At 38.3% G+C, this 25,277-nt stretch overlaps 1 protein-coding gene across 3 annotated transcripts in view; it reads right to left on the reverse strand.

The window, feature by feature from the left end:
* FCHO2 (FCH and mu domain containing endocytic adaptor 2) overlaps positions 1–25,277 on the reverse strand; it is a 112,241-nt gene that overhangs the window by 4,078 nt on the left and 82,886 nt on the right. Inside the window, exons 11-24 of one of the 3 annotated variants that reach the window (XM_063453750.1) lie at positions 24,791–24,815; positions 23,176–23,236; positions 21,416–21,588; positions 19,177–19,188; positions 18,074–18,098; positions 12,309–12,348; positions 12,127–12,212; positions 8,747–9,220; positions 7,271–7,434; positions 4,584–4,713; positions 2,877–2,988; positions 2,427–2,582; positions 827–959; positions 242–441 (exon numbers count right to left, since the gene is read on the reverse strand). In XM_063453750.1, the coding sequence (XP_063309820.1) occupies positions 242–441; positions 827–959; positions 2,427–2,582; positions 2,877–2,988; positions 4,584–4,713; positions 7,271–7,434; positions 8,747–9,220; positions 12,127–12,212; positions 12,309–12,348; positions 18,074–18,098; positions 19,177–19,188; positions 21,416–21,588; positions 23,176–23,236; positions 24,791–24,815 (1,791 nt within the window). Of the gene's footprint in view, positions 1–241; positions 442–826; positions 960–2,426; positions 2,583–2,876; positions 2,989–4,583; positions 4,714–7,270; positions 7,435–8,746; positions 9,221–12,126; positions 12,213–12,308; positions 12,349–18,073; positions 18,099–19,176; positions 19,192–21,415; positions 21,589–23,175; positions 23,237–24,790; positions 24,816–25,277 lie in introns of all 3 variants that reach the window. The other 2 variants (XM_063453749.1, XM_063453751.1) reach the window with 2 other exon arrangements.

Here is a 25,277-nt window from a genome sequence, read left to right on the forward strand (position 1 = left end):
CAAAGAGCTACAGCAGTTTACGGTGCTCAGAGTGACTCTTTACTTTATGATACAAGAAATATGCAGAATATAAAAAAATTAAAATGTGCATAAATTCTTACTTGGATGGTAACAGTAAAAATGTTATTTGAAAACACATTATATCCCATAGTGATTACCTTGCCATTATGTAATTTTTTTAAAATGACTACAAATGCAACATAAGAAAACAATGAAGATTTTAAACAACTCTTGTGCTCACCATACTGCAGAGGGTAATGACTGCATGTTGGTTACTCCTCCATCAATTGGAACCACGACCTGTATATTAGACAGTGGACATGGTAGAGCCATCGACTCCGGGTTAAACTTGTAATCTAACCTCACATCGGTAGTGTCGGAGGTACACTTCCAATAAGTAGCAAGATTTAGTGGAGTGGATTGGATCCCATTTGAAGTAACCTACAAAGAACAAACATGGCGTCAGAAGGCTATATACCAAATTCGAGTCAAGTAATACAGCAAAGTTGGATCAATAATTGTACATATGAAGCCTAAAAAGGCAAAAGCACACAGATAAAGATGGTGTAGTTTAATGTAAGGACAATTCATGGACAGAAGAGAGTGTCAGAACACATTAGTTTTTATTCTAAAAATGGACATCTTCAATAAAGAATTCTTACATGTGGGAGCGCAGGACATGGGGACACAATGGGCAACTTAGAATAGGTGTCTAGATAACAGAACACTCTCTTGCGTTTTGTTCTGTAGTCACTTAGAATTCACACTCTTGAACAGAGGCTTCAAATAACCAACTATGTAGTATGAATCCCTGAGTTACACTTACCTGATATTTTAATATATCTACATTATAGTATGAGGCTGATGGGTTTTGTTCAGACATCTTCTTGAGGTAGGAAGTGACAGCTTGCATATTCATCCAGAAATCTTTACAATTGTTGTCGCTCTGAGATGGATCGCTGTCAACAGTTTATGGTATTAGATATTAATACACATGTATCCACATGTCTGAGTAAAACCACCCTCGATTTTAAAATATGGCATCAAACAGATTATTAAGGTGTTTGGAACGATTGGTGATATATTTATAAAACAAATATAAAATCAAAGAGTATTCTTCTAAACCATGTCTGTGAAAACATTCTTTCAGCAAATACACTTGTGTCTAGGCTGTTTACAGAACATAGGACTGGCTGGAGACTGCTCAAATTATCCTCTACCAATCGCACTGCATAGCACAAATAAATTCACAAAGTCAGCAGTATTATACATGAAATATTTTCAATACTTAGCTGCGAAAACGAGCACAGATAACACAACGGTAAAGCATCAGAACAGGCTTAATATATAACTTTATACCTAAAGCGTTAGGAATGCAAATCATTATTCCCAACACTATAGGATGCCTATTCATAGTTCGTTTTTGCCCCCTTTCATCTTCTCTCTAGCATGGAGTCTTCCTCCTGCTCTGACACTCTCCACATGATGTTATTTTGGAAGTGTACCTCCAGAATGACGGCCCAACACTACTCATAGAGGTGTACTGGGCTCCTAGGGTGCTCACCACGATTCACCAATGGGTTTGCCCTGCAAAAAGATTCTTTATGACAAGCCGTGACAGCACTGTGCACGCATATAAGTGAATGGAAGGAATATACATATGCGCTTGAAGTAGCTCCAAGAGGCGGAGCAGTATGTGTTAATGTCACACACCAGGGCAGTACCCAGAAGCAGAAGATCAATAGATACTCTGGTCAAAAGTACAAGACATCTTGGAGTAAATTCGGAGGAATGTCTGAGCCAACAAAGACTGTGTATTTCGCTCGAGAGAGCCACGAATGCCTTTACCTTATATTGTTTTTAACCAAACATCGAAATATATGCTGTAAAGTGGAAACCTAGGCATGTGGCGAGTCCTTCCAGGAAATAAAGATTTGGATACAGCACTCACAAGGCACTGATCCTCCCTTAGTGAGATAGTTTTGAGTGGTACTTCATCCACTCTGTTGGTGAGTGCTATTCTGATTTCAATTTTTTTTTTTTTGCGTTTGTGATTTCCATGTTTTCATGCTCAAGGTTAGAAATATATAAGAAAGTATATATACACATAGTACGCTTGTAATATTTTGTTTTGCGCACCATGGTTTATTTTATTTATTTTAAAATGTATACCCACACTTTGATTAAATGATTACTTATGGAATATCCTCAAAAAAAAAATACAATCAAAAAGTAGCAAATATAAATTTCATGTTTTTCTAAATAACCTCTGACCTGCAAAATGTGTTTAATAAACATATGTAATAGGAGGTTATAGCATACAACTAATACAATACAATTTAATAGAGACTAACTGATTTCAGATGCAATTTAAAATAATGTTCTGAATGCTTATAATCTGTTTGTGGGTTGAACGGAATACTTACCTGTATAGAAGTTGCGTGTTTGGCAAGATCTGTTCAAGTTTGCTGGTGTTTTTTAACCTGAAGCAAAGTACAGCTGGAGAGGGGTTGTTTGTGAAAACTTTAATTATTCCACTTGGAAAGGACACGGTCATATCACCAATTATCTTCACAATGCATCTAAAACAGACATAATAATCACATGAAAGTTTAGCATTAACTTATTCTTCAGCATTTCCCATCAAGTACTGCCATGAAGTCACAGGGGGTCTTTTATAATGAATGGATCCACATAGCTTTTCTTAAAGAAGTCTTTAAAAAAAATACATCTGCCAGCAATTTCACTGGGATCATATATAGATAAAAAAGATTATAAACTTTAAAAGTAACACCAAGTCATGTTTGCAAGCACTAGAATACAAATTACTACTTGAATATTAAAAAAAAACAACAAAAAAAAGGTTTTAAACTAACTTTGACGGGTCCGCTCCCTTAAAGTAGGCATTCACAGACTCCGAGAAGGCAACTGCAACAGGCAGGGTGTCTTGATTTCCAAGGGTGACAGGACTGGGCCCTCGGGATATACCTAAAACATAAAATGACCAGCATCAATAAATTTCGATGGGAAAGATCACCCTTAAGGGACACTTGAGCTCATTGAAGTGGTCTGAGTGCATAGTCCCAGGTTCATTAACCCAGCAAAGATAATTATTTCAGTTTTTAAGAAATTCCACCTCAAGTGGTTGTCTATCAAACAGCCACTGGAGGGACTTCTGGGCCATTGGGCAACTTTTGTTCCAGCGTCATGCAAAACCCTATGCGAGCCGGCCATTGCCACGCATGCACTTTAGGTCTCCCCTGCCGACATCAGTGAAGGCGGACCCGAGCTAGCGCCGAGGGACATTGGCACTGGACTGAAGTAAGTGACCGAAGGGGTTTTTAGTCCCTTCTGCACCACAGTGGTGGGGGGCCCGAGGGAGGTGGAAACTGTAGTGCTAGGAGCTAGGCAAACAACTTTGTTTTCCTGGCACTAAAGTTTCCTTTTAATATTTGTTATTCCACATGTAATAAATGTTGTGTAACAACTGCATGGACTGGTTAATCATTTCAGTATAATAATCATATCTACTAATTAAAGTGCTAAATGTAGCACTCAAAAAAATTGACAGTCAGGAGAATTCTTTGATTGGAATCTATGTCAATTAATTCAGCAATGACAAGTGCTGTAAGAGCAAATACACATGCAGATTGTAATCACTTCTTCTATGTAAGAACATAAATAATATGGCTTTATAGGACCACAAACATATGAGGTTATTAACTTTAAAAAAATAAATAAAAAGAATTGTGGAGCACGGACCAGGAAATTAGAAATTATAGGCCAAAGCAGCTAAGCTTGAAAAATGACTGAATATGGGAATTTTACAAATTTAGAATTTTTTGTCAAAAGGTTCCAGTTCTTCAGTCAATTCTCAACACTTCTAATCGTATTAGTAAATACTCTACAGATTCACAAACATTAATATGAAAGCTAACTGCTCGGTTTTCTGGCTTTGGATTATGAGCCTGCCACCATGTTGTCATGCAAATCGTTCCATGGAATATGACCTGCCAATGAGTTTTGCTAATTTCACGATACTATCATTATAGACACAACTGCCCCTGGTTGTCAATCTACAAATTGAGATGAGAGGGAACTAAACTATCCCGAGTTAAGGCAATGGAATGCAGTGTGACATAATCGCTCCGTGGAATATCTAAATTAATGTTAAGAAGCAACACAATATGGCAGCTTAATCAAACTATTAAATTAATCAGTAAGAGGAAAGCAACAAAATATGGCAGCTTAATCAAACTATTAAAACAAAAACAAGCATGTTGTTTTATATGTGGCACCAATTTAAAATGTATATAGCTATACAGAGATGAAATAAGGGACCTATATGGTATGTATTGACATGGCTCAAGAGTGATATTTTCATATTAGGGGTGTTACCAGGGTGCAAACCTTTTTGGTAATGTCACTACCAATTGATCGATCAAAGGATCATATTTGCAAAGGCTGTATTATGTGCTGTGAAGCTCTGTTAAACGCACATACAGGCCATGTATGGAATGAAAGGTTAGGATTGAAATCGGGGGCAGATGGATTTAGGAGGTATGCATAAACACAGCACTTACCGAAGGTGGGAGTATTTGCTGCACTGATCGAAGCAGAAGACGATATTGAAGAGGAGCTTTCAGCGCGAGGTAAGGAAGCAGAGGGAGGTGGACTAGTGTTAGATGTTACTGGAGGGCTGAACGGCCGTGGCTTAAAAACAAAAAACAATAGAACATAAAATGTGATTATTTACTGACAAAAAATAGAATGGTTCGATGGCATATGAGCATTACAAGCACACATCTAACAATTGTGGCTGATGAAAACTATGGAGTTTGTTCACTGAACGCTAAGTTGGGGCGAGTAGAACCCCGAAATGTAAAGTTTAGACATAAAATGCAGACCTGCAACTATAGCATAGCTGGAGATTTTTTTTTCTCAAAGTTTCTCAATTCAGCTTTCAATTCACCACAAGTTAAACTCCACTGACTAGTTATTATTGTTTGCAATTCTTGCAGCTCGAATTTCAAATTTTTTAATGATTGTAGATACATTTAGAACACCCCTTTGATTTTAAATCTCCCATTTTTTTTCTCCCACGTTCTGAACGGGGCTCTTATGACTGTAAATGGCAAAACAAAGTCGGCTCCATAAGGCACTTGAATTTTTTTTGTGGGGGAGAGTTTACTTTTATTCAGACTCATTAAAAGCAGCATTGTATAGGGAGCTCCCCAGGGGAAACGTAATCTTGGGCCTAAAGTTGGACTCTTACTGTTCAATTGTTGGCCGCCTCTTGTCTCTACCCTGGGGCACACCCTGACAACTATTAGGCTTAATCCTGCTTACAACCGACGCCTGACAGACGCACCTGCGGTCTGAAGGAAGGGGAGGCGGCCGATTCCCGACCTTGAAATATATACGAAAGACTGTGTGATGGAGGCGCTTCAAATATGAATAGTATCAAATAAAGATACGCTACAATACTCTAGTGGGATCTCTCTCACCCACCAAAACCATGCAAAAAAACACCATGACCACAGAGGTGTTTCCTGCTGTGTTGCTTTTGTCTCTTTCTCTGAGGAAATTTATCGTGACCTAAAGGGTAAAGTGCCACCAGACGTCATTAATGGTGATGAGATTTGAGCCTGTCCTGTTTAAGGCTCTTCTACATGTGAGTTGACACTCCAAAGCTTTTTCACATTATAATTTAATATTACAGATTTATGCTGTGTTCCCCCCTGTTTTTTTCTTTTGTATATGCCTTGAGATCAACTGGACAACACTACTATCCTAACTCTATGATAGGACTGATATACCCCTATTTAGGGAAGGTGTCTAATCCGAATTACATAACTCTCCACTCTTGAGGTTAATAGCTTCTGGGCTCTTTTCCACTTTTTTTTTTGCATGATTCCGACCTTGACCTGTGCCTGCAGGCGCCGAGCCCTGTTTCCTCCATGTCGGGAGGCAGAGTGTGCAGGCGCACACCAATGCATAGCCTAGTTCCGGGTGACGACCGGGAAACCCCTCTGGAAAGGCTTACTGCAGACTTTCAGGGGGCCTGGGCACCCGGGGGGGGGGGGGGGGGGGGGGACCATGTAGTGATGACGGGTTGTGAAGGAGACTTTCAGTCCATAGGCATAGGCTAGAGGGCAAGTTGGCTTCACCTGTAGCTGGGCTGATTTTGGGTGTTATTATTAACACAATGTTTGACTTGATCCAGTTTTCTCTTGCAACATGTTAACCAAATTATCCAGTGGTACTTACCCAGTAAAGTCCCTCACAGCGCTCCAGTTTATTTAGATTTTCTCAATATCCTACAATCTACATTGCTAATACGGTGGTTCTGCCCTCTCGTGTGGGTTCTCTTATTGGAATAAAAGGGTAGACTGTACCATAAAAGGATACACACAGCTGGTAACCATACTCAGGGAGGCAGTGGCTTTTGAAGGTACTGACACTAAAAAACAGGTGTACATCCATACCCAATAAAGTGGGCACTCAGTATGTATTTGTGAAATTGTTCAGCTCTAATTTTTATTTAATTTTTTTTAAACATGAAGAACTAAACTGTGCTATAGGGATAAACATGTACAGACGTCTTTCATACATTTCCCATTGGATAAATTCTCACATTTAGAGTCTGGGCTATGGCTTCTGTAGCTTAATTTTAACCGTGTCAACTAACGTACAGAGAGCTGGAGTATAGGTGAGCGATATAACTTTATTATTCCAGTAATGGCTTTTTGCTACTTGGATATATCATATATTAAAACAAAATGCTTTGTAATATCAGGAAAGCGTTTAAATATTTTGTCAGTATATGACAAGGAAAGTTCTCTGCAAGTTTATTCACTGAGCTGTGTGTTAAGTGCAGTGAGGGCTAACCTTGGCAGCTCAGATGTTTCGAACTACATTTCCCATGGTGCTTAGCCAGCTGAAAGGGCAAAGGGAATGTTTTGCACCCTGACAGATGGAAAGGGTTGGCACTGTGCATTTAGTAATGGCTTTGGTAAAAACCAGAAGTAGCAATAGACTTGGAACAAACATTTTGATAAACAGTTCAACCACTCAAATCAGTCAACTCCAACAGCTGCATTGCTACATTTCACTGAAATTTCGCAAAACGGATAAAGGTGTAAATATATTTAAACGAATCATTAAAAAGCTTAGATGGAAATCAAAGAGACTAATAAGACAAGTCTTGTCTGCAATGTACAAACAAAATAAACAAACAGAGAAATGTTAATACACAAGCAGTACATACTAGTTCATTAATCCCGCCAAGTTTCCCAGCAGAAAGCTTTGGTCTTGATGCAGGCCTCGGTGGTGGTACAATCGTGCCAACAGAATGCGGCGTGGTTGGTCGTGCCGGTGGTGGTACAATCGTGCTAACAGAATGCGGCGTGGTTGGTCGTGCCGGTGGCGACACTGTGAGAGTGAACAATGTGTTAATGATACATACGGTGACCATTTTTAGCCAAGATTTATGGATTACTTACAAATATGGATTACTCCCATAGATGGTGAAATAACACATTTAGTCCATGTTTAATACAGACATAAAAAGAAAATGCTATTTAGGATACTGGGAAATTTTAAATATAGAAGTATATCATACTTCAAGCACCATTACCACAGGGCTTTGAAGTGGTGCATGGAGTCTGTCTGTGTGTAGTTATCGGAGGTGTAATTCTACTTCCTGCAGCATTAGTCAGCCAGGACTCTTAGCTGATGGATGATTGGCGTGATAGCCCTCTAGTTTGTGCAGCGCTAGAAAAGCCAGATGTTGGTCAGCCTGCCATACCCAGGAGCTGTGCCAGGGTACTCATTGCATCATAACTACTAACATATGTGGGCAGTAGTGGCTATGAAACTTGGACTAACCCTTTAAAACCAGTTTATTATAATGTCATGGACCTTGATTGGCCTGTAAGGTGTTAATCTTAAATGGGCACTTCTCAAATCTCTAATTTACAGAGTCCAGAAAAAAGAAAATTAGTAAGAAATTAATTTACATTTTCTATCTAAGACGTAACGTTATGCCGTTTGACTGCATGATGACCTACACATCATTCGCGATATTGAGCAAAATGATTTCTAGTAGATTACCGCAGTATGGCGGCTTGGAACACTGCTGATATTTGTACATTAACAGTCTAAAGGAGGGCTGAGACTCATGGGATATGTATTTCAGAAACAACTGATTCTTAAGCCTAATGATGTCCATTATGTTGGAATTAATGACATTTGTAGTCAACTTAGCTAAGCAGCATCGAAGCTGTGAGCATTTTATTTTCATAAATCATGCAACGAGTATTGACATAATTTGGTTATAAAGAAATAGGATATCGTAATGCAAGACGGGGAGGTTACATCCAATATACATGCACCAGGACACTCCTACACAAATAAATTCACAGACAGTGAATATATGGATACATACACACACTTTCACAAATCAAACTCCCTTTGAGGTGCAAAAAGGGACAACACCACAATTTGAAATCATAGGGATAAATAAAACCAAATTAATCACAACCACAACAAATGAATTTCACTCTGAAAAGGTTGAGGATACAAATAGAACTGCATGAACGCAAACAATATTAACAGTCGGATGCAAGTAGACTGCCAGGGGTCAGGCACTGCAAGCATTGTGTGTCAACAGAGGACTCACACCAAAGTCACTTTCCTGGGACTATGATTCACAACAAACCAGTACAATGCATGCGTTTCATACCATCGGTTACATGAATTGCAGATACTAGGCTGCAGTTGAAAGATGAAGACGGTTCTGAGGTATTTGAGTTCTCTTCAAGGAACACATTATCAGAGCAATAGTTGGCATTGTAGATGCCTCTGTCATCAAAGGCACAGTTTTTCAGAGCCCTTTCAGATAAAAAGTATCTCACATTATCAGTCTTTTCAAAGTGACTATGGTATCTCTGTAGTCTTTTGCGGTTTCTGTTAACTTGTTTAGCATTCTCATAAAAGGAAGCCCACTGCCTTTGAGAATGTGAGGAGGTAGACTGTGAGTTCTCAACTCGAGGCTTCATCGTGCCAAAACTGTGCATAAAATTGCTGCCACAGTCTGACTGTGTAGTATCTCCAGAGTCAGGACTTGAGAAGAAGTCAAATGAGAATTCAGAAATAGCACTTGATGGTAAGATTGTGGGAGAAAGACAAGAGCCCCATAATTGCTCTTCTAGTGCAGCTAAAGGAAAATGGGGAAAAATGTCAAAGGTCGTTTGTATAAAGCAATCTCAGACAGGACTGAAGATACATTAACGCATCTTTTTAGTACAGCTGACCAATGGAATGGTTTTTATGATACCCAATGGCTGAGATTTATCACCTTAAATATTCACTTTGGCCAGACTATGCTCTAAAATCAGCCTGACAACTTACTAAAAGTAGCACAATTTGAGGGAAACAAGCAGCCAACATTTCCAAGCTGTTTTTCTGATCTGGGGGCTCGATTGGGAAAAACAAAAATATATATATTGTATCAAGTTTGCAGAACACATTCCCCAAGAAGGAACTAAAAGCATTCAAGTTACATCCAACTGCAGTTTATCCTTGCCTGCCTCCCTGAGTTACCAAGTAATCTATTTTTCAAATGTTCCCGCCAGTACCCTGGCCAATCTTACATGCGGTAGAAGTTTAAACCACCAGCAAATTTCCCGTGGCCACCATATGTCTAAGATCTAAGCAGCAGCTTTAAAGTGAATGCTCCACCTATTTATTCTCATATCCAAAACCAACAGGTCAGTCCTGGAATTTGCTATCTCTAAAAGTAAATCTGTAACCCTTTTCCCCTAAGGTATGAAAACCTCTATTCCAGGGGTAGGTAATCTTTGGCACTTCAGATGTTGTGGACTACATATCCCCTGATTCTTTACCAGAATTAGGGCTGTAAGAACATTTAGGGAGATGTCGTCCACAACATCTGGAGCGCTGAAAGTTGGCTAGCCCTGCTCTAGACTATACATTGTGCTGGTGAAACGTCAGCAAATGCTTAGATTGAATGACGAATATACCTGAAAATTGTTTCTACCTCAGCCAGCAGGATGCCCTGAAATGGACAGGTCAACTACAAACGCAACCAGGATGCCCCATGTGACATGAACAGCGTCCCACAATTCCAAGCATGCGAGTACCTGCTAGGAATTATGGGATGCTGCTTCATCATTTTAGGGCAGGATGGGCAGTCGCTCATGGCACCCAATATAAGAATAAACAGTCGTATAATAAAGTCAAGGTAACAGCCACAGATGGAGACCATACAAATTCAATGTGTATAGAAATGTTTGCTTTTTCAGTATAGAGTTCTAGGTGTTAATCAGCACAGTATACAGTGCTTAGAAAATATTTTGAAAACTAGAAGCAGCCAGTGGAAACCTGCCAGTCATATCTCTGTTTAGTTAAACTTGTCTTCATATTGTTTCACAAAACCCATGTAGAGGAATTGTTTAATGAGAGGGCTGAGCATATTTCTTCATTCATTTCTGGACATCATTAACTACTGGTAATAACTGCTCAGCATGTTTACACTGTTCACCCTGTGCTGATTTTGTGCAACTTTTAGCTAATAAAACTATTATTTTTTTGATGTGTCACAATGTTACCACTTTCTAGATATAACTACATTCGGATACCAAATGGCAGTATCAAGTATCTAATCCCACGCAAATATCTTGGGAGCTAGTGTAAATCAATGCAATATGGATAAACACCTCCACACGTATCTTAGGACAAGACAACATTTTAAGTGGAACTATCACTTCCCTGGGTTTTTAAAATTATGCTTAAATAAATATGTATTTATGAGGTGTGGAAAATAAAAAATAAAATCAGAAATCCCCAATTCTTCATCCTTTAATAGAACGCCTCCGTCTTAGCTTCCTGTTAATCACTGTTCTAAGCTCAGTCCTTTGCACCTGGCAACCAACACAAACAGCATCCAGAGAAGGGGATAAATGGACAATGTCCATTTGCAATGTCTGTCCATGTCTGTCCTGGCCTTGCTTTGTCTGAACTGAATTCTGATATCACTTGCCTAAATCTTAAAGAACAAATAAAGAAACAAAAAAAAGGGCTAATGCAAGTGATAGGTGATTTTTTCGATGGATGATTTAATTCCAGCAAAGTGACGGTTCCCCTTTAGTACGTCAATGTGTATTGCCCAACATATTTACAAGGCAAAAACCTTTATAAGATGCAATCAAACACACGAGCCACCACTGCCACTCTCAGACATTGTTACATTTAAACAGAGATGGGAACAGTCCTCTGCAATGTTCTAAATTCTTACCATTTTATTTACAATGAACAGGCCCAGTCCAATCTACTAGAAGCAAATTAAACGGCTCTCTTAAAAATGCCTCAATTCTCTTTATTTAGACATTTCATATTTTTGCGCATACTATGATGTCAATAAATGAATGAATGATCCTCTGCAAGCTGAACCTCTCTGCTCCAGTGTAAAGAAAGCATTTTGGAGAAATAATCAAGACATCACACATTTCATAAAAATATAAACATGGGTAAGAAAGGCGTCACTTCGCTCCTTTTAAAGGTCAATTGGGTGGTTAAGAGGAGGAAGCAAATATTAGACAGAGAGAGAAATAGGAGCATGGGGCAAGGTGCAATACACAAATGTGAACAGAATTCAGGGAGATTTAAAGACGCCCACAAATTTAGGCTAACTTTAGCTTTCTTACATATTAAGTGTGGATAGATATTCCAAATACTGATTAAATGGACAAAAAAATAAAAATCTTGAATAAAAAAAAACTTTATTCTAATTGGCACTACCAAGAATGTACAGTTACTATAGTACTTACATTAATGGGGGCTGCTATTTTTGGGGACTATTAGACTTGTAACGCCACTAAGCTCTGTTTTAAGGCATTCAGAATTAAGGCTATAAGGGTTTATAAAGCAGAGTTTGGGGCAACATTAAAGAAGTGAGACACTCTGCAGAAGAAATCAGCTGGCTTTAATGGCATTCTTTTAAAAGTAAGCGTTAAAAGTAAGAGATGCCTATATTGGTCCAAGTTGGCTTTGAGCTGTTCTCATATTCATTAAACAGTGTTAGTACATTATACTGGGTAATACCTGTGGAGCTTGAGGATGAGACGGAAGATGACTCAAGTGATGGAACACCATAGGCATCCCAAGCAAGAAGATCACCGCTGCTTCTTCTGATAAACAGGACGTAAATAAAATGAAAATTAAATGACTGGTGACAGTACTATGATGCACTGTGCATTGTCAGAATGAGTGAAACAAACACTTACTCATTAGGTCCTGGAAATTTCATCTTTGTCATCTCCTCACCTAAAATATAGCAATGCATAAATGTAAAACTATACACATGTATAGAATAAACATATATGCAATTTCAAAATTCAGTCATCATAGCTTTCATAAATGAATACCGCCCCCCACCCCCCCTCCCCCAAGCTTTCCCAATCATTAGAGAACATCCTGGCAGATTCTATCATTAGAGAACATCCTGGCAGATTCTATCATTAGAGAACATCCTGGCAGATTCTATCATTAGAGAACATCCTGGCAGATTCTATCATTAGAGAACATCCTGGCAGATTCTATCATTAGAGAACATCCTGGCAGATTCTATCATTAGAGAACATCCTGGCAGATTCTATCATTAGAGAACATCCTGGCAGATTCTATCATTAGAGAACATCCTGGCAGATTCTATCATTAGAGAACATCCTGGCAGATTCTATCATTAGAGAACATCCTGGCAGATTCTATCATTAGAGAACATCCTGGCAGATTCTATCATTAGAGAACATCCTGGCAGATTCTATCATTAGAGAACATCCTGGCAGATTCTATCATTAGAGAACATCCTGGCAGATTCTATCATTAGAGAACATCCTGGCAGATTCTATCATTAGAGAACATCCTGGCAGATTCTATCATTAGAGAACATCCTGGCAGATTCTATCATTAGAGAACATCCTGGCAGATTCTATCATTAGAGAACATCCTGGCAGATTCTATCATTAGAGAACATCCTGGCAGATTCTATCATTAGAGAACATCCTGGCAGATTCTATCATTAGAGAACATCCTGGCAGATTCTATCATTAGAGAACATCCTGGCAGATTCTATCATTAGAGAACATCCTGGCAGATTCTATCATTAGAGAACATCCTGGCAGATTCTATCATTAGAGAACATCCTGGCAGATTCTATCATTAGAGAACATCCTGGCAGATTCTATCATTAGAGAACATCCTGGCAGATTCTATCATTAGAGAACATCCTGGCAGATTCTATCATTAGAGAACATCCTGGCAGATTCTATCATTAGAGAACATCCTGGCAGATTCTATCATTAGAGAACATCCTGGCAGATTCTATCATTAGAGAACATCCTGGCAGATTCTATCATTAGAGAACATCCTGGCAGATTCTATCATTAGAGAACATCCTGGCAGATTCTATCATTAGAGAACATCCTGGCAGATTCTATCATTAGAGAACATCCTGGCAGATTCTATCATTAGAGAACATCCTGGCAGATTCTATCATTAGAGAACATCCTGGCAGATTCTATCATTAGAGAACATCCTGGCAGATTCTATCATTAGAGAACATCCTGGCAGATTCTATCATTAGAGAACATCCTGGCAGATTCTATCATTAGAGAACATCCTGGCAGATTCTATCATTAGAGAACATCCTGGCAGATTCTATCATTAGAGAACATCCTGGCAGATTCTATCATTAGAGAACATCCTGGCAGATTCTATCATTAGAGAACATCCTGGCAGATTCTATCATTAGAGAACATCCTGGCAGATTCTATCATTAGAGAACATCCTGGCAGATTCTATCATTAGAGAACATCCTGGCAGATTCTATCATTAGAGAACATCCTGGCAGATTCTATCATTAGAGAACATCCTGGCAGATTCTATCATTAGAGAACATCCTGGCAGATTCTATCATTAGAGAACATCCTGGCAGATTCTATCATTAGAGAACATCCTGGCAGATTCTATCATTAGAGAACATCCTGGCAGATTCTATCATTAGAGAACATCCTGGCAGATTCTATCATTAGAGAACATCCTGGCAGATTCTATCATTAGAGAACATCCTGGCAGATTCTATCATTAGAGAACATCCTGGCAGATTCTATCATTAGAGAACATCCTGGCAGATTCTATCATTAGAGAACATCCTGGCAGATTCTATCATTAGAGAACATCCTGGCAGATTCTATCATTAGAGAACATCCTGGCAGATTCTATCATTAGAGAACATCCTGGCAGATTCTATCATTAGAGAACATCCTGGCAGATTCTATCATTAGAGAACATCCTGGCAGATTCTATCATTAGAGAACATCCTGGCAGATTCTATCATTAGAGAACATCCTGGCAGATTCTATCATTAGAGAACATCCTGGCAGATTCTATCATTAGAGAACATCCTGGCAGATTCTATCATTAGAGAACATCCTGGCAGATTCTATCATTAGAGAACATCCTGGCAGATTCTATCATTAGAGAACATCCTGGCAGATTCTATCATTAGAGAACATCCTGGCAGATTCTATCATTAGAGAACATCCTGGCAGATTCTATCATTAGAGAACATCCTGGCAGATTCTATCATTAGAGAACATCCTGGCAGATTCTATCATTAGAGAACATCCTGGCAGATTCTATCATTAGAGAACATCCTGGCAGATTCTATCATTAGAGAACATCCTGGCAGATTCTATCATTAGAGAACATCCTGGCAGATTCTATCATTAGAGAACATCCTGGCAGATTCTATCATTAGAGAACATCCTGGCAGATTCTATCATTAGAGAACATCCTGGCAGATTCTATCATTAGAGAACATCCTGGCAGATTCTATCATTAGAGAACATCCTGGCAGATTCTATCATTAGAGAACATCCTGGCAGATTCTATCATTAGAGAACATCCTGGCAGATTCTATCATTAGAGAACATCCTGGCAGATTCTATCATTAGAGAACATCCTGGCAGATTCTATCATTAGAGAACATCCTGGCAGATTCTATCATTAGAGAACATCCTGGCAGATTCTATCATTAGAGAACATCCTGGCAGATTCTATCATTAGAGAACATCCTGGCAGATTCTATCATTAGAGAACATCCTGGCAGATTCTATCATTAGAGAACATCCTGGCAGATTCTATCATTAGAGAACATCCTGGCAGATTCTATCATTAGAGAACATCCTGGCAGATTCTATCATTAGAGAACATCCTGGCAGATTCTATCATTAGAGAACATCCTGGCAGATTCTATCATTAGAGAACATCCTGGCAGATTCTATCATTAGAGAACATCCTGGCAGATTCTATCATTAGAGAACATCCTGGCAGATTCTATCATTAGAGAACATCCTGGCAGATTCTATCATTAGAGAACATCCTGGCAGATTCTATCATTAGAGAACATCCTGGCAGATTCTATCATTAGAGAACATCCTGGCAGATTCTATCATTAGAGAACATCCTGGCAGATTCTATCATTAGAGAACATCCTGGCAGATTCTATCATTAGAGAACATCCTGGCAGATTCTATCATTAGAGAACATCCTGGCAGATTCTATCATTAGAGAACATCCTGGCAGATTCTATCATTAGAGAACATCCTGGCAGATTCTATCATTAGAGAACATCCTGGCAGATTCTATCATTAGAGAACATCCTGGCAGATTCTATCATTAGAGAACATCCTGGCAGATTCTATCATTAGAGAACATCCTGGCAGATTCTATCATTAGAGAACATCCTGGCAGATTCTATCATTAGAGAACATCCTGGCAGATTCTATCATTAGAGAACATCCTGGCAGATTCTATCATTAGAGAACATCCTGGCAGATTCTATCATTAGAGAACATCCTGGCAGATTCTATCATTAGAGAACATCCTGGCAGATTCTATCATTAGAGAACATCCTGGCAGATTCTATCATTAGAGAACATCCTGGCAGATTCTATCATTAGAGAACATCCTGGCAGATTCTATCATTAGAGAACATCCTGGCAGATTCTATCATTAGAGAACATCCTGGCAGATTCTATCATTAGAGAACATCCTGGCAGATTCTATCATTAGAGAACATCCTGGCAGATTCTATCATTAGAGAACATCCTGGCAGATTCTATCATTAGAGAACATCCTGGCAGATTCTATCATTAGAGAACATCCTGGCAGATTCTATCATTAGAGAACATCCTGGCAGATTCTATCATTAGAGAACATCCTGGCAGATTCTATCATTAGAGAACATCCTGGCAGATTCTATCATTAGAGAACATCCTGGCAGATTCTATCATTAGAGAACATCCTGGCAGATTCTATCATTAGAGAACATCCTGGCAGATTCTATCATTAGAGAACATCCTGGCAGATTCTATCATTAGAGAACATCCTGGCAGATTCTATCATTAGAGAACATCCTGGCAGATTCTATCATTAAATAACATCCTGGCAGATTCTATCATTAAGTAACATCCTAGCAGATTCCATCATTAAATAACATCCTAGCAGATTCTATCATTAAAGAACATCCTAGCAGATTCTATCATTAAGTAACATCCTAGCAGATTCTATCATTAAATAACATCCTAGCAGATTCTATCATTAAAGAACATCCTAGCAGATTCTATCATTGAAGAACATCCTAGCAGATTCTATCATTAAATAACATCCTAGCAGATTCTATCATTAAATAACATCCTAGCAGATTCTATCATTAAAGAACATCCTAGCAGATTCTATCATTAAAGAACATCCAGGAAGATTCTATCATTAAAGAACATCCTAGCAGATTCTATCATTAAAGAACATCCAGGAAGATTCTATCATTAAATAACATCCTAGTAGATTCTATCATTAAAGAACATCCTAGCAGATTCTATCATTAAAGAACATCCTAGCAGATTCTATCATTAAAGAACATCCTAGCAGATTCTATCATTAAATAACATCCTAGCAGATTCTATCATTAAATAACATCCTAGCAGATTCTATCATTAAATAACATCCTAGCAGATTCTATCATTAAATAACATCCTAGCAGATTCTATCATTAAATAACATCCTAGCAGTTTCTATCATTAAATAACATCCTAGCAGATTCTATCATTAAAGAACATCCTAGCAGATTCTATCATTAAAGAACATCCTAGCAGATTCTATCATTAAAGAACATCCTAGCAGATTCTATCATTAAAGAACATCCTAGCAGATTCTATCATTAAAGAACATCCTAGCAGATTCTATCATTAAAGAACATCCTAGCAGATTCTATCATTAAAGAACATCCTAGCAGATTCTATCATTAAAGAACATCCTAGCAGATTCTATCATTAAAGAACATCCTAGCAGATTCTATCATTAAAGAACATCCTAGCAGATTCTATCATTAAATAACATCCTAGCAGATTCTATCATTAAAGAACATCCTAGCAGAGTCTATCATTAAAATACAACATCCTAGACAATAGCAGTAATAAGCGGAGGAAAATAAGTGATCCACAATAAGAAATTATGTCAAAGTAAACATATTGCCATCATAGGAAATATTAAAATGTGATTCATTACTAGCAATTTGCAAATTCAATGAATTAACTGTGCAGGACTGTTATCATCTGTATGGACTAGAACTGAAAGGATCGAGGACATAGATTAAAGGATCAATCTGGAAGAATCTACACAGTTGAATGATCTCTGTTTGGGGTGTGAGAAGGTGGAAGAATCGATTAAACTATGTTGGGAAAACAAAAACTAAATAAAGTGGTCTAATATTCAGAAAGCACCTTATACTGGACCAAGAACGACCAACATTTTGTACAACTTTATTTTTTTGGTCTGGTGTTCACATACTCAGCAAGGCAACTGAAATTAAAATTGGCATACAACTGTAACTGGAATCATTTCATAATGAGGTTCCAACTATTCACTTCCACTAAAACCTAACAACCCTTCGTTATTAGCCTCTGAGATCACCATTTTTGTAATAACTTACTGGATGAAATTCTGCTCATCTGGGCCTGCAAATAAAATAAATACATACATATAACAGACAACGCTAAATAGAGCAAATACATTTAAAATAGACAAGTCAGTAAGTAGAATGAGCAACATATATGCTAAATACTCTTTTGTGAGCACCAAATTGTGTAAAACAATGGACATTGCATTCTTATCCGTCATAATAAAAGGTAAACATTTAGATTTGGTTAATGTATGAACTATTTTAAAACTGGATTTTTTGGCTGCTGCTAGACGTGAATATTTGAGATGCAGATTGCAAAAACTTTACAATTAAAACGGTCTGCATCTTACATTAGGTGATGTTTATATATAAAACCACCAGATAAAAGCCCAATGGGATGCATGCAATTTATACAGAGTATACCCTTGCAAAACCATCATTACCCAGTCAGCAGTATTAATGGAGACACCAGTGCACTGCGAAACGCGCTGCCTGTGCCGTGCAGTCAACTGGCAATCTGACCCATTACGTGCCTGTGCTAACCAATGCAGAAACACCAAAATTACATGTGTCCCCGGACTGTTTTTGAAAATGCTCACACCATAACACCATCACGTTATCTAATCATCCAAGTGACAATTAAAAGGCTTTGCTCAGGTCATTAAAATGAATAGCACCGTGATGTCCATATAAGGCGCAGAGCCACTTGCTGGGTTTCATTCAATGGGAGCACAAGCCTGTGCAGAGGTTAATGGGAAATACATGTAGAGCATTACTTTATTTAGGAGGATATTTTACAGAAGAAGCAGCATAGCATGGGAATATGTTTCACCAGGGGGACACTCAGAGGGTTTCATTTTTATGGCTTTATTTTTAAAAATGTATTCCTGTAATGCTTGAAATAAAGGGTGGTCAATGTGCCCAGGAGTGGCCCTTTAAACTGAATTGAAATGGCAGCTGAGCCTTGCAGCAGTTTGTGCTTTAAGTGTATGAATAAGCCAGTGATAACCGAAGCTGTCATGATTTTACTGCCGTGGTGTATACACACGCAAAACACAATAATACCGTGCCTGCTTTACGTATTAATAATTCAATGAGCATTAACTGGACTGTAAATCATTTACTGTACTCACCGGACTTGGTCTCTGCTATCAGCATAAGGAATGAAAAGTAGGGGAAAAAAAAAAAAAAAAGAGGATTAGAAAATAAATTTTGCTTGCTGCGGATTTTACATCCCAATTATTTGAATTCATTAGGACACACTCAGACATATTCTGTCGATGAGCTTAGCACCAGTTGGAGTTTATGAAGATGATTTACAAGCTGTTAGCACAGAAATGGCGGCACCCCATACCACACCGTGAATTCTTTGGGACACTAAAAGAATCCATTCTAATTACAGTAGTGATGTGGAATTATTAAAAATCTTTATTGTACTTGTATTGAATTATTGTACTAACTCCATTTTAACCTTATATTGTGACAATCCTCCATTTTGTCCTCCTAACCTGACTTCTTCAATCCTCCATTTTGTCCTCATGACTTAACTTGTTCATTTTAAAAAACTACCTTACGTGACTGAACTTCTCAACCCAATTAGTATAGTAGACAAAGACTGTGTTTCCTGCAAGGACAAGCACCAGGAGGTGCTGGCTACTCCTTAAACCTTGCTGGCTACTCCTTAGAACTTGTAAGATAGTGTAGTTTGAAGGCCACGAGAACACAGTAGTAATGAAATGTTTTATTCATAAGAGACCTTGCACCTGGACATGAAGCCTGATATCATTGACCGTGTAAAATGACGCTCAAGACCCCCTTATCCCCACCCGTGTCCAGAATAATCCCACCTCTGGTGGGTGGGCACGGGACTAACCTCTTAATTTTTTGAACCAATAGGTAAGACACTAACCCCGACACTTAACAATTAATCCAATTGATGATGTTTATTTGCTGATATTCTAATAATCAATGATGACGCAAAATGCCTCTTAAAAGGGCCTGCGCGCCCGCTTTTTCTTCACTTGCCAATAAACTTTCTCGAAGTTATTTTAACCTGAACCTTGTGTGTCAGACTTAATTACTTCAGCGTATATACGCAATTCAATTTTATTAATTTGGACAGGAACAGATAGACTTTTAAACATTTTGGTTTACTTTTAAAAAGTACCATAACAACTTGGCGCCCCACGTTGGGCGTCATTTTACACGGTCAATGATATCAGGCTTCATGTCCAGGTGCAAGGTCTCTTATGAATAAAACATTTCATTACTACTGTGTTCTCGTGGCCTTCAAACTACACTATCTTACAAGTTCTAAGGAGTAGCCAGCAAGGTTTAAGGAGTAGCCAGCACCTCCTGGTGCTTGTCCTTGCAGGAAACACAGTCTTTGTCTACTATACTAATTGGGTTGAGAAGTTCAGTCACGTAAGGTAGTTTTTTAAAATGAACAAGTTAAGTCATGAGGACAAAATGGAGGATTGAAGAAGTCAGGTTAGGAGGACAAAATGGAGGATTGTCACAATATAAGGTTAAAATGGAGTTAGTACAATAATTCAATACAAGTACAATAAAGATTTTTAATAATTCCACATCAGTAGCAAGACATGCACATAAAGCACACAGGGCTGAATCGTCTAACCAGTCTGGGGATGTTACCATGGAACGTCTTTATGTGTTTGCTGCTACTGGGTCTGGCATTTCCGGTGGCTGCTGTGGCGTGGCGGAGGAGTGGATCGAAGTCAGTCAAGTACACCTTGACCTGCACTGACTTTCTATGTATTTTCGCACTGAGCACATCGTTAATGAACTATTACATTCACTGGGATTTGTTTATTTCTGATTTTGACTAACCTTGCAAAGCTCTTTCACTCGATATCAATTTCTTCAAAGCACCAAATTAAGTTATTGACCATTGAAGCACAAATCTTCCAAATTATTCTACTTTGCTGTATATCTCTACCATTACCAATAAATACCACCAACCCTCCCCTTTCTTCATGTTAGATTGTCTAGGTTTAGGGTGCCATAAAATAAAAGTTTGTGTTTCTTTTTCAATTTACTCAAAAAAACAAAAAACAAAACAAACTGCACTCAAAAAATCCTTGCACCATAACCACTACACTGCAATAGCTACAATGCTAAGCTATAATTCTGGACTAGGGTTTTTTTTGGGGGTTGTTTTTTTTTTTGTGCTGGTCTTCACATTTCACCATCTTTCACAAATTCATGTAGCCACAAGTAGGATAGAGAATTACTGGGGGGAATGTCAAATGCACAGAAAATAGAGATGTAAATATTTGGACTTTAATTCACCTTCTATACCTCCATACGGAATGTTTCTTTTTATTGAATGAGTAACAGGAAAGCACTTACCACACCTGCGGGAGAAAGAGTAATATTCCCTATGGACATCTTGAGTTCATCCAAAGATGCCATTGTGTGGTGAGATCCGTTGTTTGGTTGCATAGGTTTGATCTGTACACGGAATTTCGGCCTCTCATCGTCAGATTCAGAATCACTTGATGAGTAAAAATGATTTCCTTTGGTATGTTTGAAGCAGTTAAAGAAATCAATAATCTTAAGTTGCTTACAAAATATAAACAAACACACACAATGTTAAGTCATGTAAAGAAACAATCGTAAAAACTGATGTTCTTTTCGTTAGACTGTATAGGCTTAACACATCTTAAAGGGACATTCCAAACCCATAAAGCCCTTTAGCTTGCATAAATGATTTATGCATATAGTGTGTCCTCCTTTTTACATTTTACAAAAAAAATGCAGATTTCAATAGAAATTGGCACGTTTAGAGATTAATCTTGTTACACACCCTGGCTGTCAGACAACTGGCCCTGTTACCTCCTGGTTTGGTAAGCTCTATGACTCTAAACTGAAGTGGCAGGAATTGCTCAGAGCACCTGCCTTGCAAATACATCTCATTGAGCTGGTAAGTCTGAGTGGACAGTCACAGAAAGTCTGGGCTGGGTTAGTAGATGACTACTTGCAAATGCTTCACAACAAAATATATGCAACTTTTGCAAGTTGTTTTTAGATATACTCTTAAAGAAAAAAATGCATAATAATGTTTTCATTGGAGGCATATCTACTAAAAAGTGATTTTTATTTTGTTATTTGGATATTCTGTTTAAGGCCCGATAATTCAACTATTACTTTTTAATAATTCCGATGGAAGTCCTTTTATCACCTTTTTTTGCTGTACCACTACCATCTCACTATACACTATAGCGTTTAATATTATACCGCTGCCTGAAATTTTACATTTAGTATGGTGAATAAAGCGGAGCAATTGTTGGCCCGTGAAGAATAAAGTTTCCATAACAATAAAAAAAAATATTAAAAAACAACAACATCATCATTCTTCAAGAGGGAAGAATATAAGGCTATACATGGATGTATGATTAGCATATCCCTTAAAGGGACACTGCAGTCACTATAATCATTTCACCTCTTTAAACTGGTCTAGTGCCTGGAGTCCCCAGGCACGGTTCGTTCCTCCATTCAGTGTTAAGTAATTTTAACAACAAGGGTCCCTAGCCACCCACAGTCTGGCCTCTTCAAGAGGTGTGGCTAAGCGAGAGATTACACACTTCCTTGTAGTCTTATCCTTCATACTGTCCAGAGCTCTGATAGGCTAGAAGCAGTTAGTTGAAGTTCTCAACCAACACAGCCGCCCATTGCTGCTCAGGCTAATAGTTCCTGACTGGCCAAAGAAGCACAGAGGGGAGGGGCTGTGGGACTACCATTTAGATGATTAAAAACGGTTTAATGCTGAATGAAATTATGGAACATGGGGGTTACAAATACTATAACCAGTTTAATGAGATGAAGCAGATACAGTGCCTACAGTGTCCCTTTAAATGGTTTAAACATTTAGTGTGATAAAATATCAGGAAGCAAGTCTTTAAGGCCACTTAAAAAGCATGGCTGACATCGGTCTAATCAATATGAGGAGTTTTCCCGAATGATGTAGTTGGATATTGTATTCATAGAGCCAAGTACCTTGTTGGCAATACAATATTACACACATACTTACATCTCCCAGGTAAAACTAGGGCAGCTCTTTAATACGCACATTGTCGCCATTTTAAAATAAAATCAGCAGTGGCAAAGGATATCATTCTGCATTTCTTCTGGTTTTATACTAAACCCTTCATCATCAACTGCAGGAAGGTTCTTTAGGAAAGAAAGATGAGAATTTACACAGATCAGATGTCAACGTTGTGACAAAAAGCTAAAATGATTTTAAACAGGTGCTTCACAGTATGCAGAGCTAGTGAGAATTAAAGCCCACATGCGTTCATATTGGCAATCAATGATCTTTAGAAACAAAAAAACTGCTTTCATTAAGTAGACCAATGGATCTTACTCGCTGAGCAGTGACATTAAATCCCACATCGGGGAGAGGTGTGGGGCCTAACCCTTGTGTTAATCACGGCCAATTTTATTATAAGTCCTCCTTGAAGTACACTACCTGGCTCCTTCACAGGTTACAATGACAAAAATCTGATTACAGCTGGCAGTAAATAGTCGTCAAGCTGGAATGGTTGAACTACATTAAATCTCTGGAAAATCAGGATTGACTGAAACACTTCCGGGCTTGGAGAACATTCACTGCAGCTAATGCAGGAATGTTCTTTAAAAATTGGATTGACCTACAGCCTGAAGAGACCTGTTAACTCACATTAGATTTTGCTCTGGATTTTTGTAGCATTGCGATCATCAGCATGCGCAACTATTGAAAACCTGAGAACTGGAGTCTGAGAATTGCCAAAAGTAGTGCAGCTTCCCATCCTGCCATCCCATCCCTGCACACTCTTGGTTCTGGAGTTCAACTGCTAATGACTCAAAACCACCTAGCTTTTGGGGATCTTCTTGAGATCAACGCGACAGCAGTTGTCTTGCGTTAAACAAAGTTCACTGTATGCAAAATAGGCAAAGAATACTGCAACAATTTAACCTAGACACAGACATGTTTCCACTTCAATGTGCCCGATAAATTATTAACCACAAGCACAAAAATAAGCAAGTCAGAAAATAAACATTGTAAGTCAAACCGTGTTAGAGCATGCTTCACCGATCCCACCTTGCAGCTGCCTATAATCCCTCCTTCATTAAGCATGTGACTTGTGGAGTTCGGCTGCGCACACAATATTCACCCTTCCTCTTACTCTACCTCAATCACATTAGATGATGCATAGCACCAGTGACAGAAGGGTATAGGGATATTACAAAATAAGGAAAATGGCAGGGGCTATTAAACTCTCTGAAATTTTCAGAATTTGCCAATTTAACAAACTCACATTAAATGCCCTGTTTGGACATGTGATCCTACTAAATTATCTTCCATTTGAACTTTGTATTTTTTGATCTCTTAGTAGCCCCATAAACCCTATAGTAATTGGACAAGCGGTTTCAAATTAGGGTTGCCAAATTTGCCATATTTGTTTAGTAAATTGACATATTTAAATCAATTCTGCATTCTTAGCTGAATTTGTCAACTTACAATTTGAAATAACTTGGATCCCATCAAATTACTTTTAGTAAGTGATTTCACACTGGGAGGATATAAAACATATACAGTATTTCTACCCAGTATTATTAAGCTCTCCCTGATAGAATTCAAGAGAAATATTGTAAAAATGACTGTCTTCTAGTAACCTGGCTAAAATGGACTCCAGAGTTAGCTCTCATAATATATAATATTAATGTTTACACATAAACACTTACAAGCGAATCAGCATCTGCATTCTCCCTGGAGGAGGGAAAAACAAACAAACGGATAAACAGAAAAGCTCATTCAGTTCTACCATGAAATTAAGAAATTGGTATGTTTTCTGAAGGCTAACTTAATCACCACATAACAAGATTTATTTTGCTCCAAGAAAAGTCTAATTACTGTACCAGACATATAAGAGAGAGAGAGAGAGAGAGAGACAGAGAGACAGAGATTTATAGATATCTGAGAGCTTCAAATGGGCTTTTACTCCTTAAACAAAACAAAAAAAAACTACTGGTTGAGCTAGAAATGCTTCCTAAATGAGCTATTCTGAGCGTAATTTTGCAATTCGTATGGCAAGTTAATGCATCCGTGAAAAAATGTTGATGTTAGCTAGCCCAGAATGACTAAATGAAATTTCTCACCTCAACCAATAGACACAGCTTATACACAAAGAACCAAAGACAGCACTGGGTGCCACAGTGTAACGCCCTTGTC

This window comes from Pelobates fuscus, chromosome 5 (genome assembly GCF_036172605.1).
Source record: "Pelobates fuscus isolate aPelFus1 chromosome 5, aPelFus1.pri, whole genome shotgun sequence".
NCBI classification, from domain to species: domain Eukaryota; kingdom Metazoa; phylum Chordata; class Amphibia; order Anura; family Pelobatidae; genus Pelobates; species Pelobates fuscus.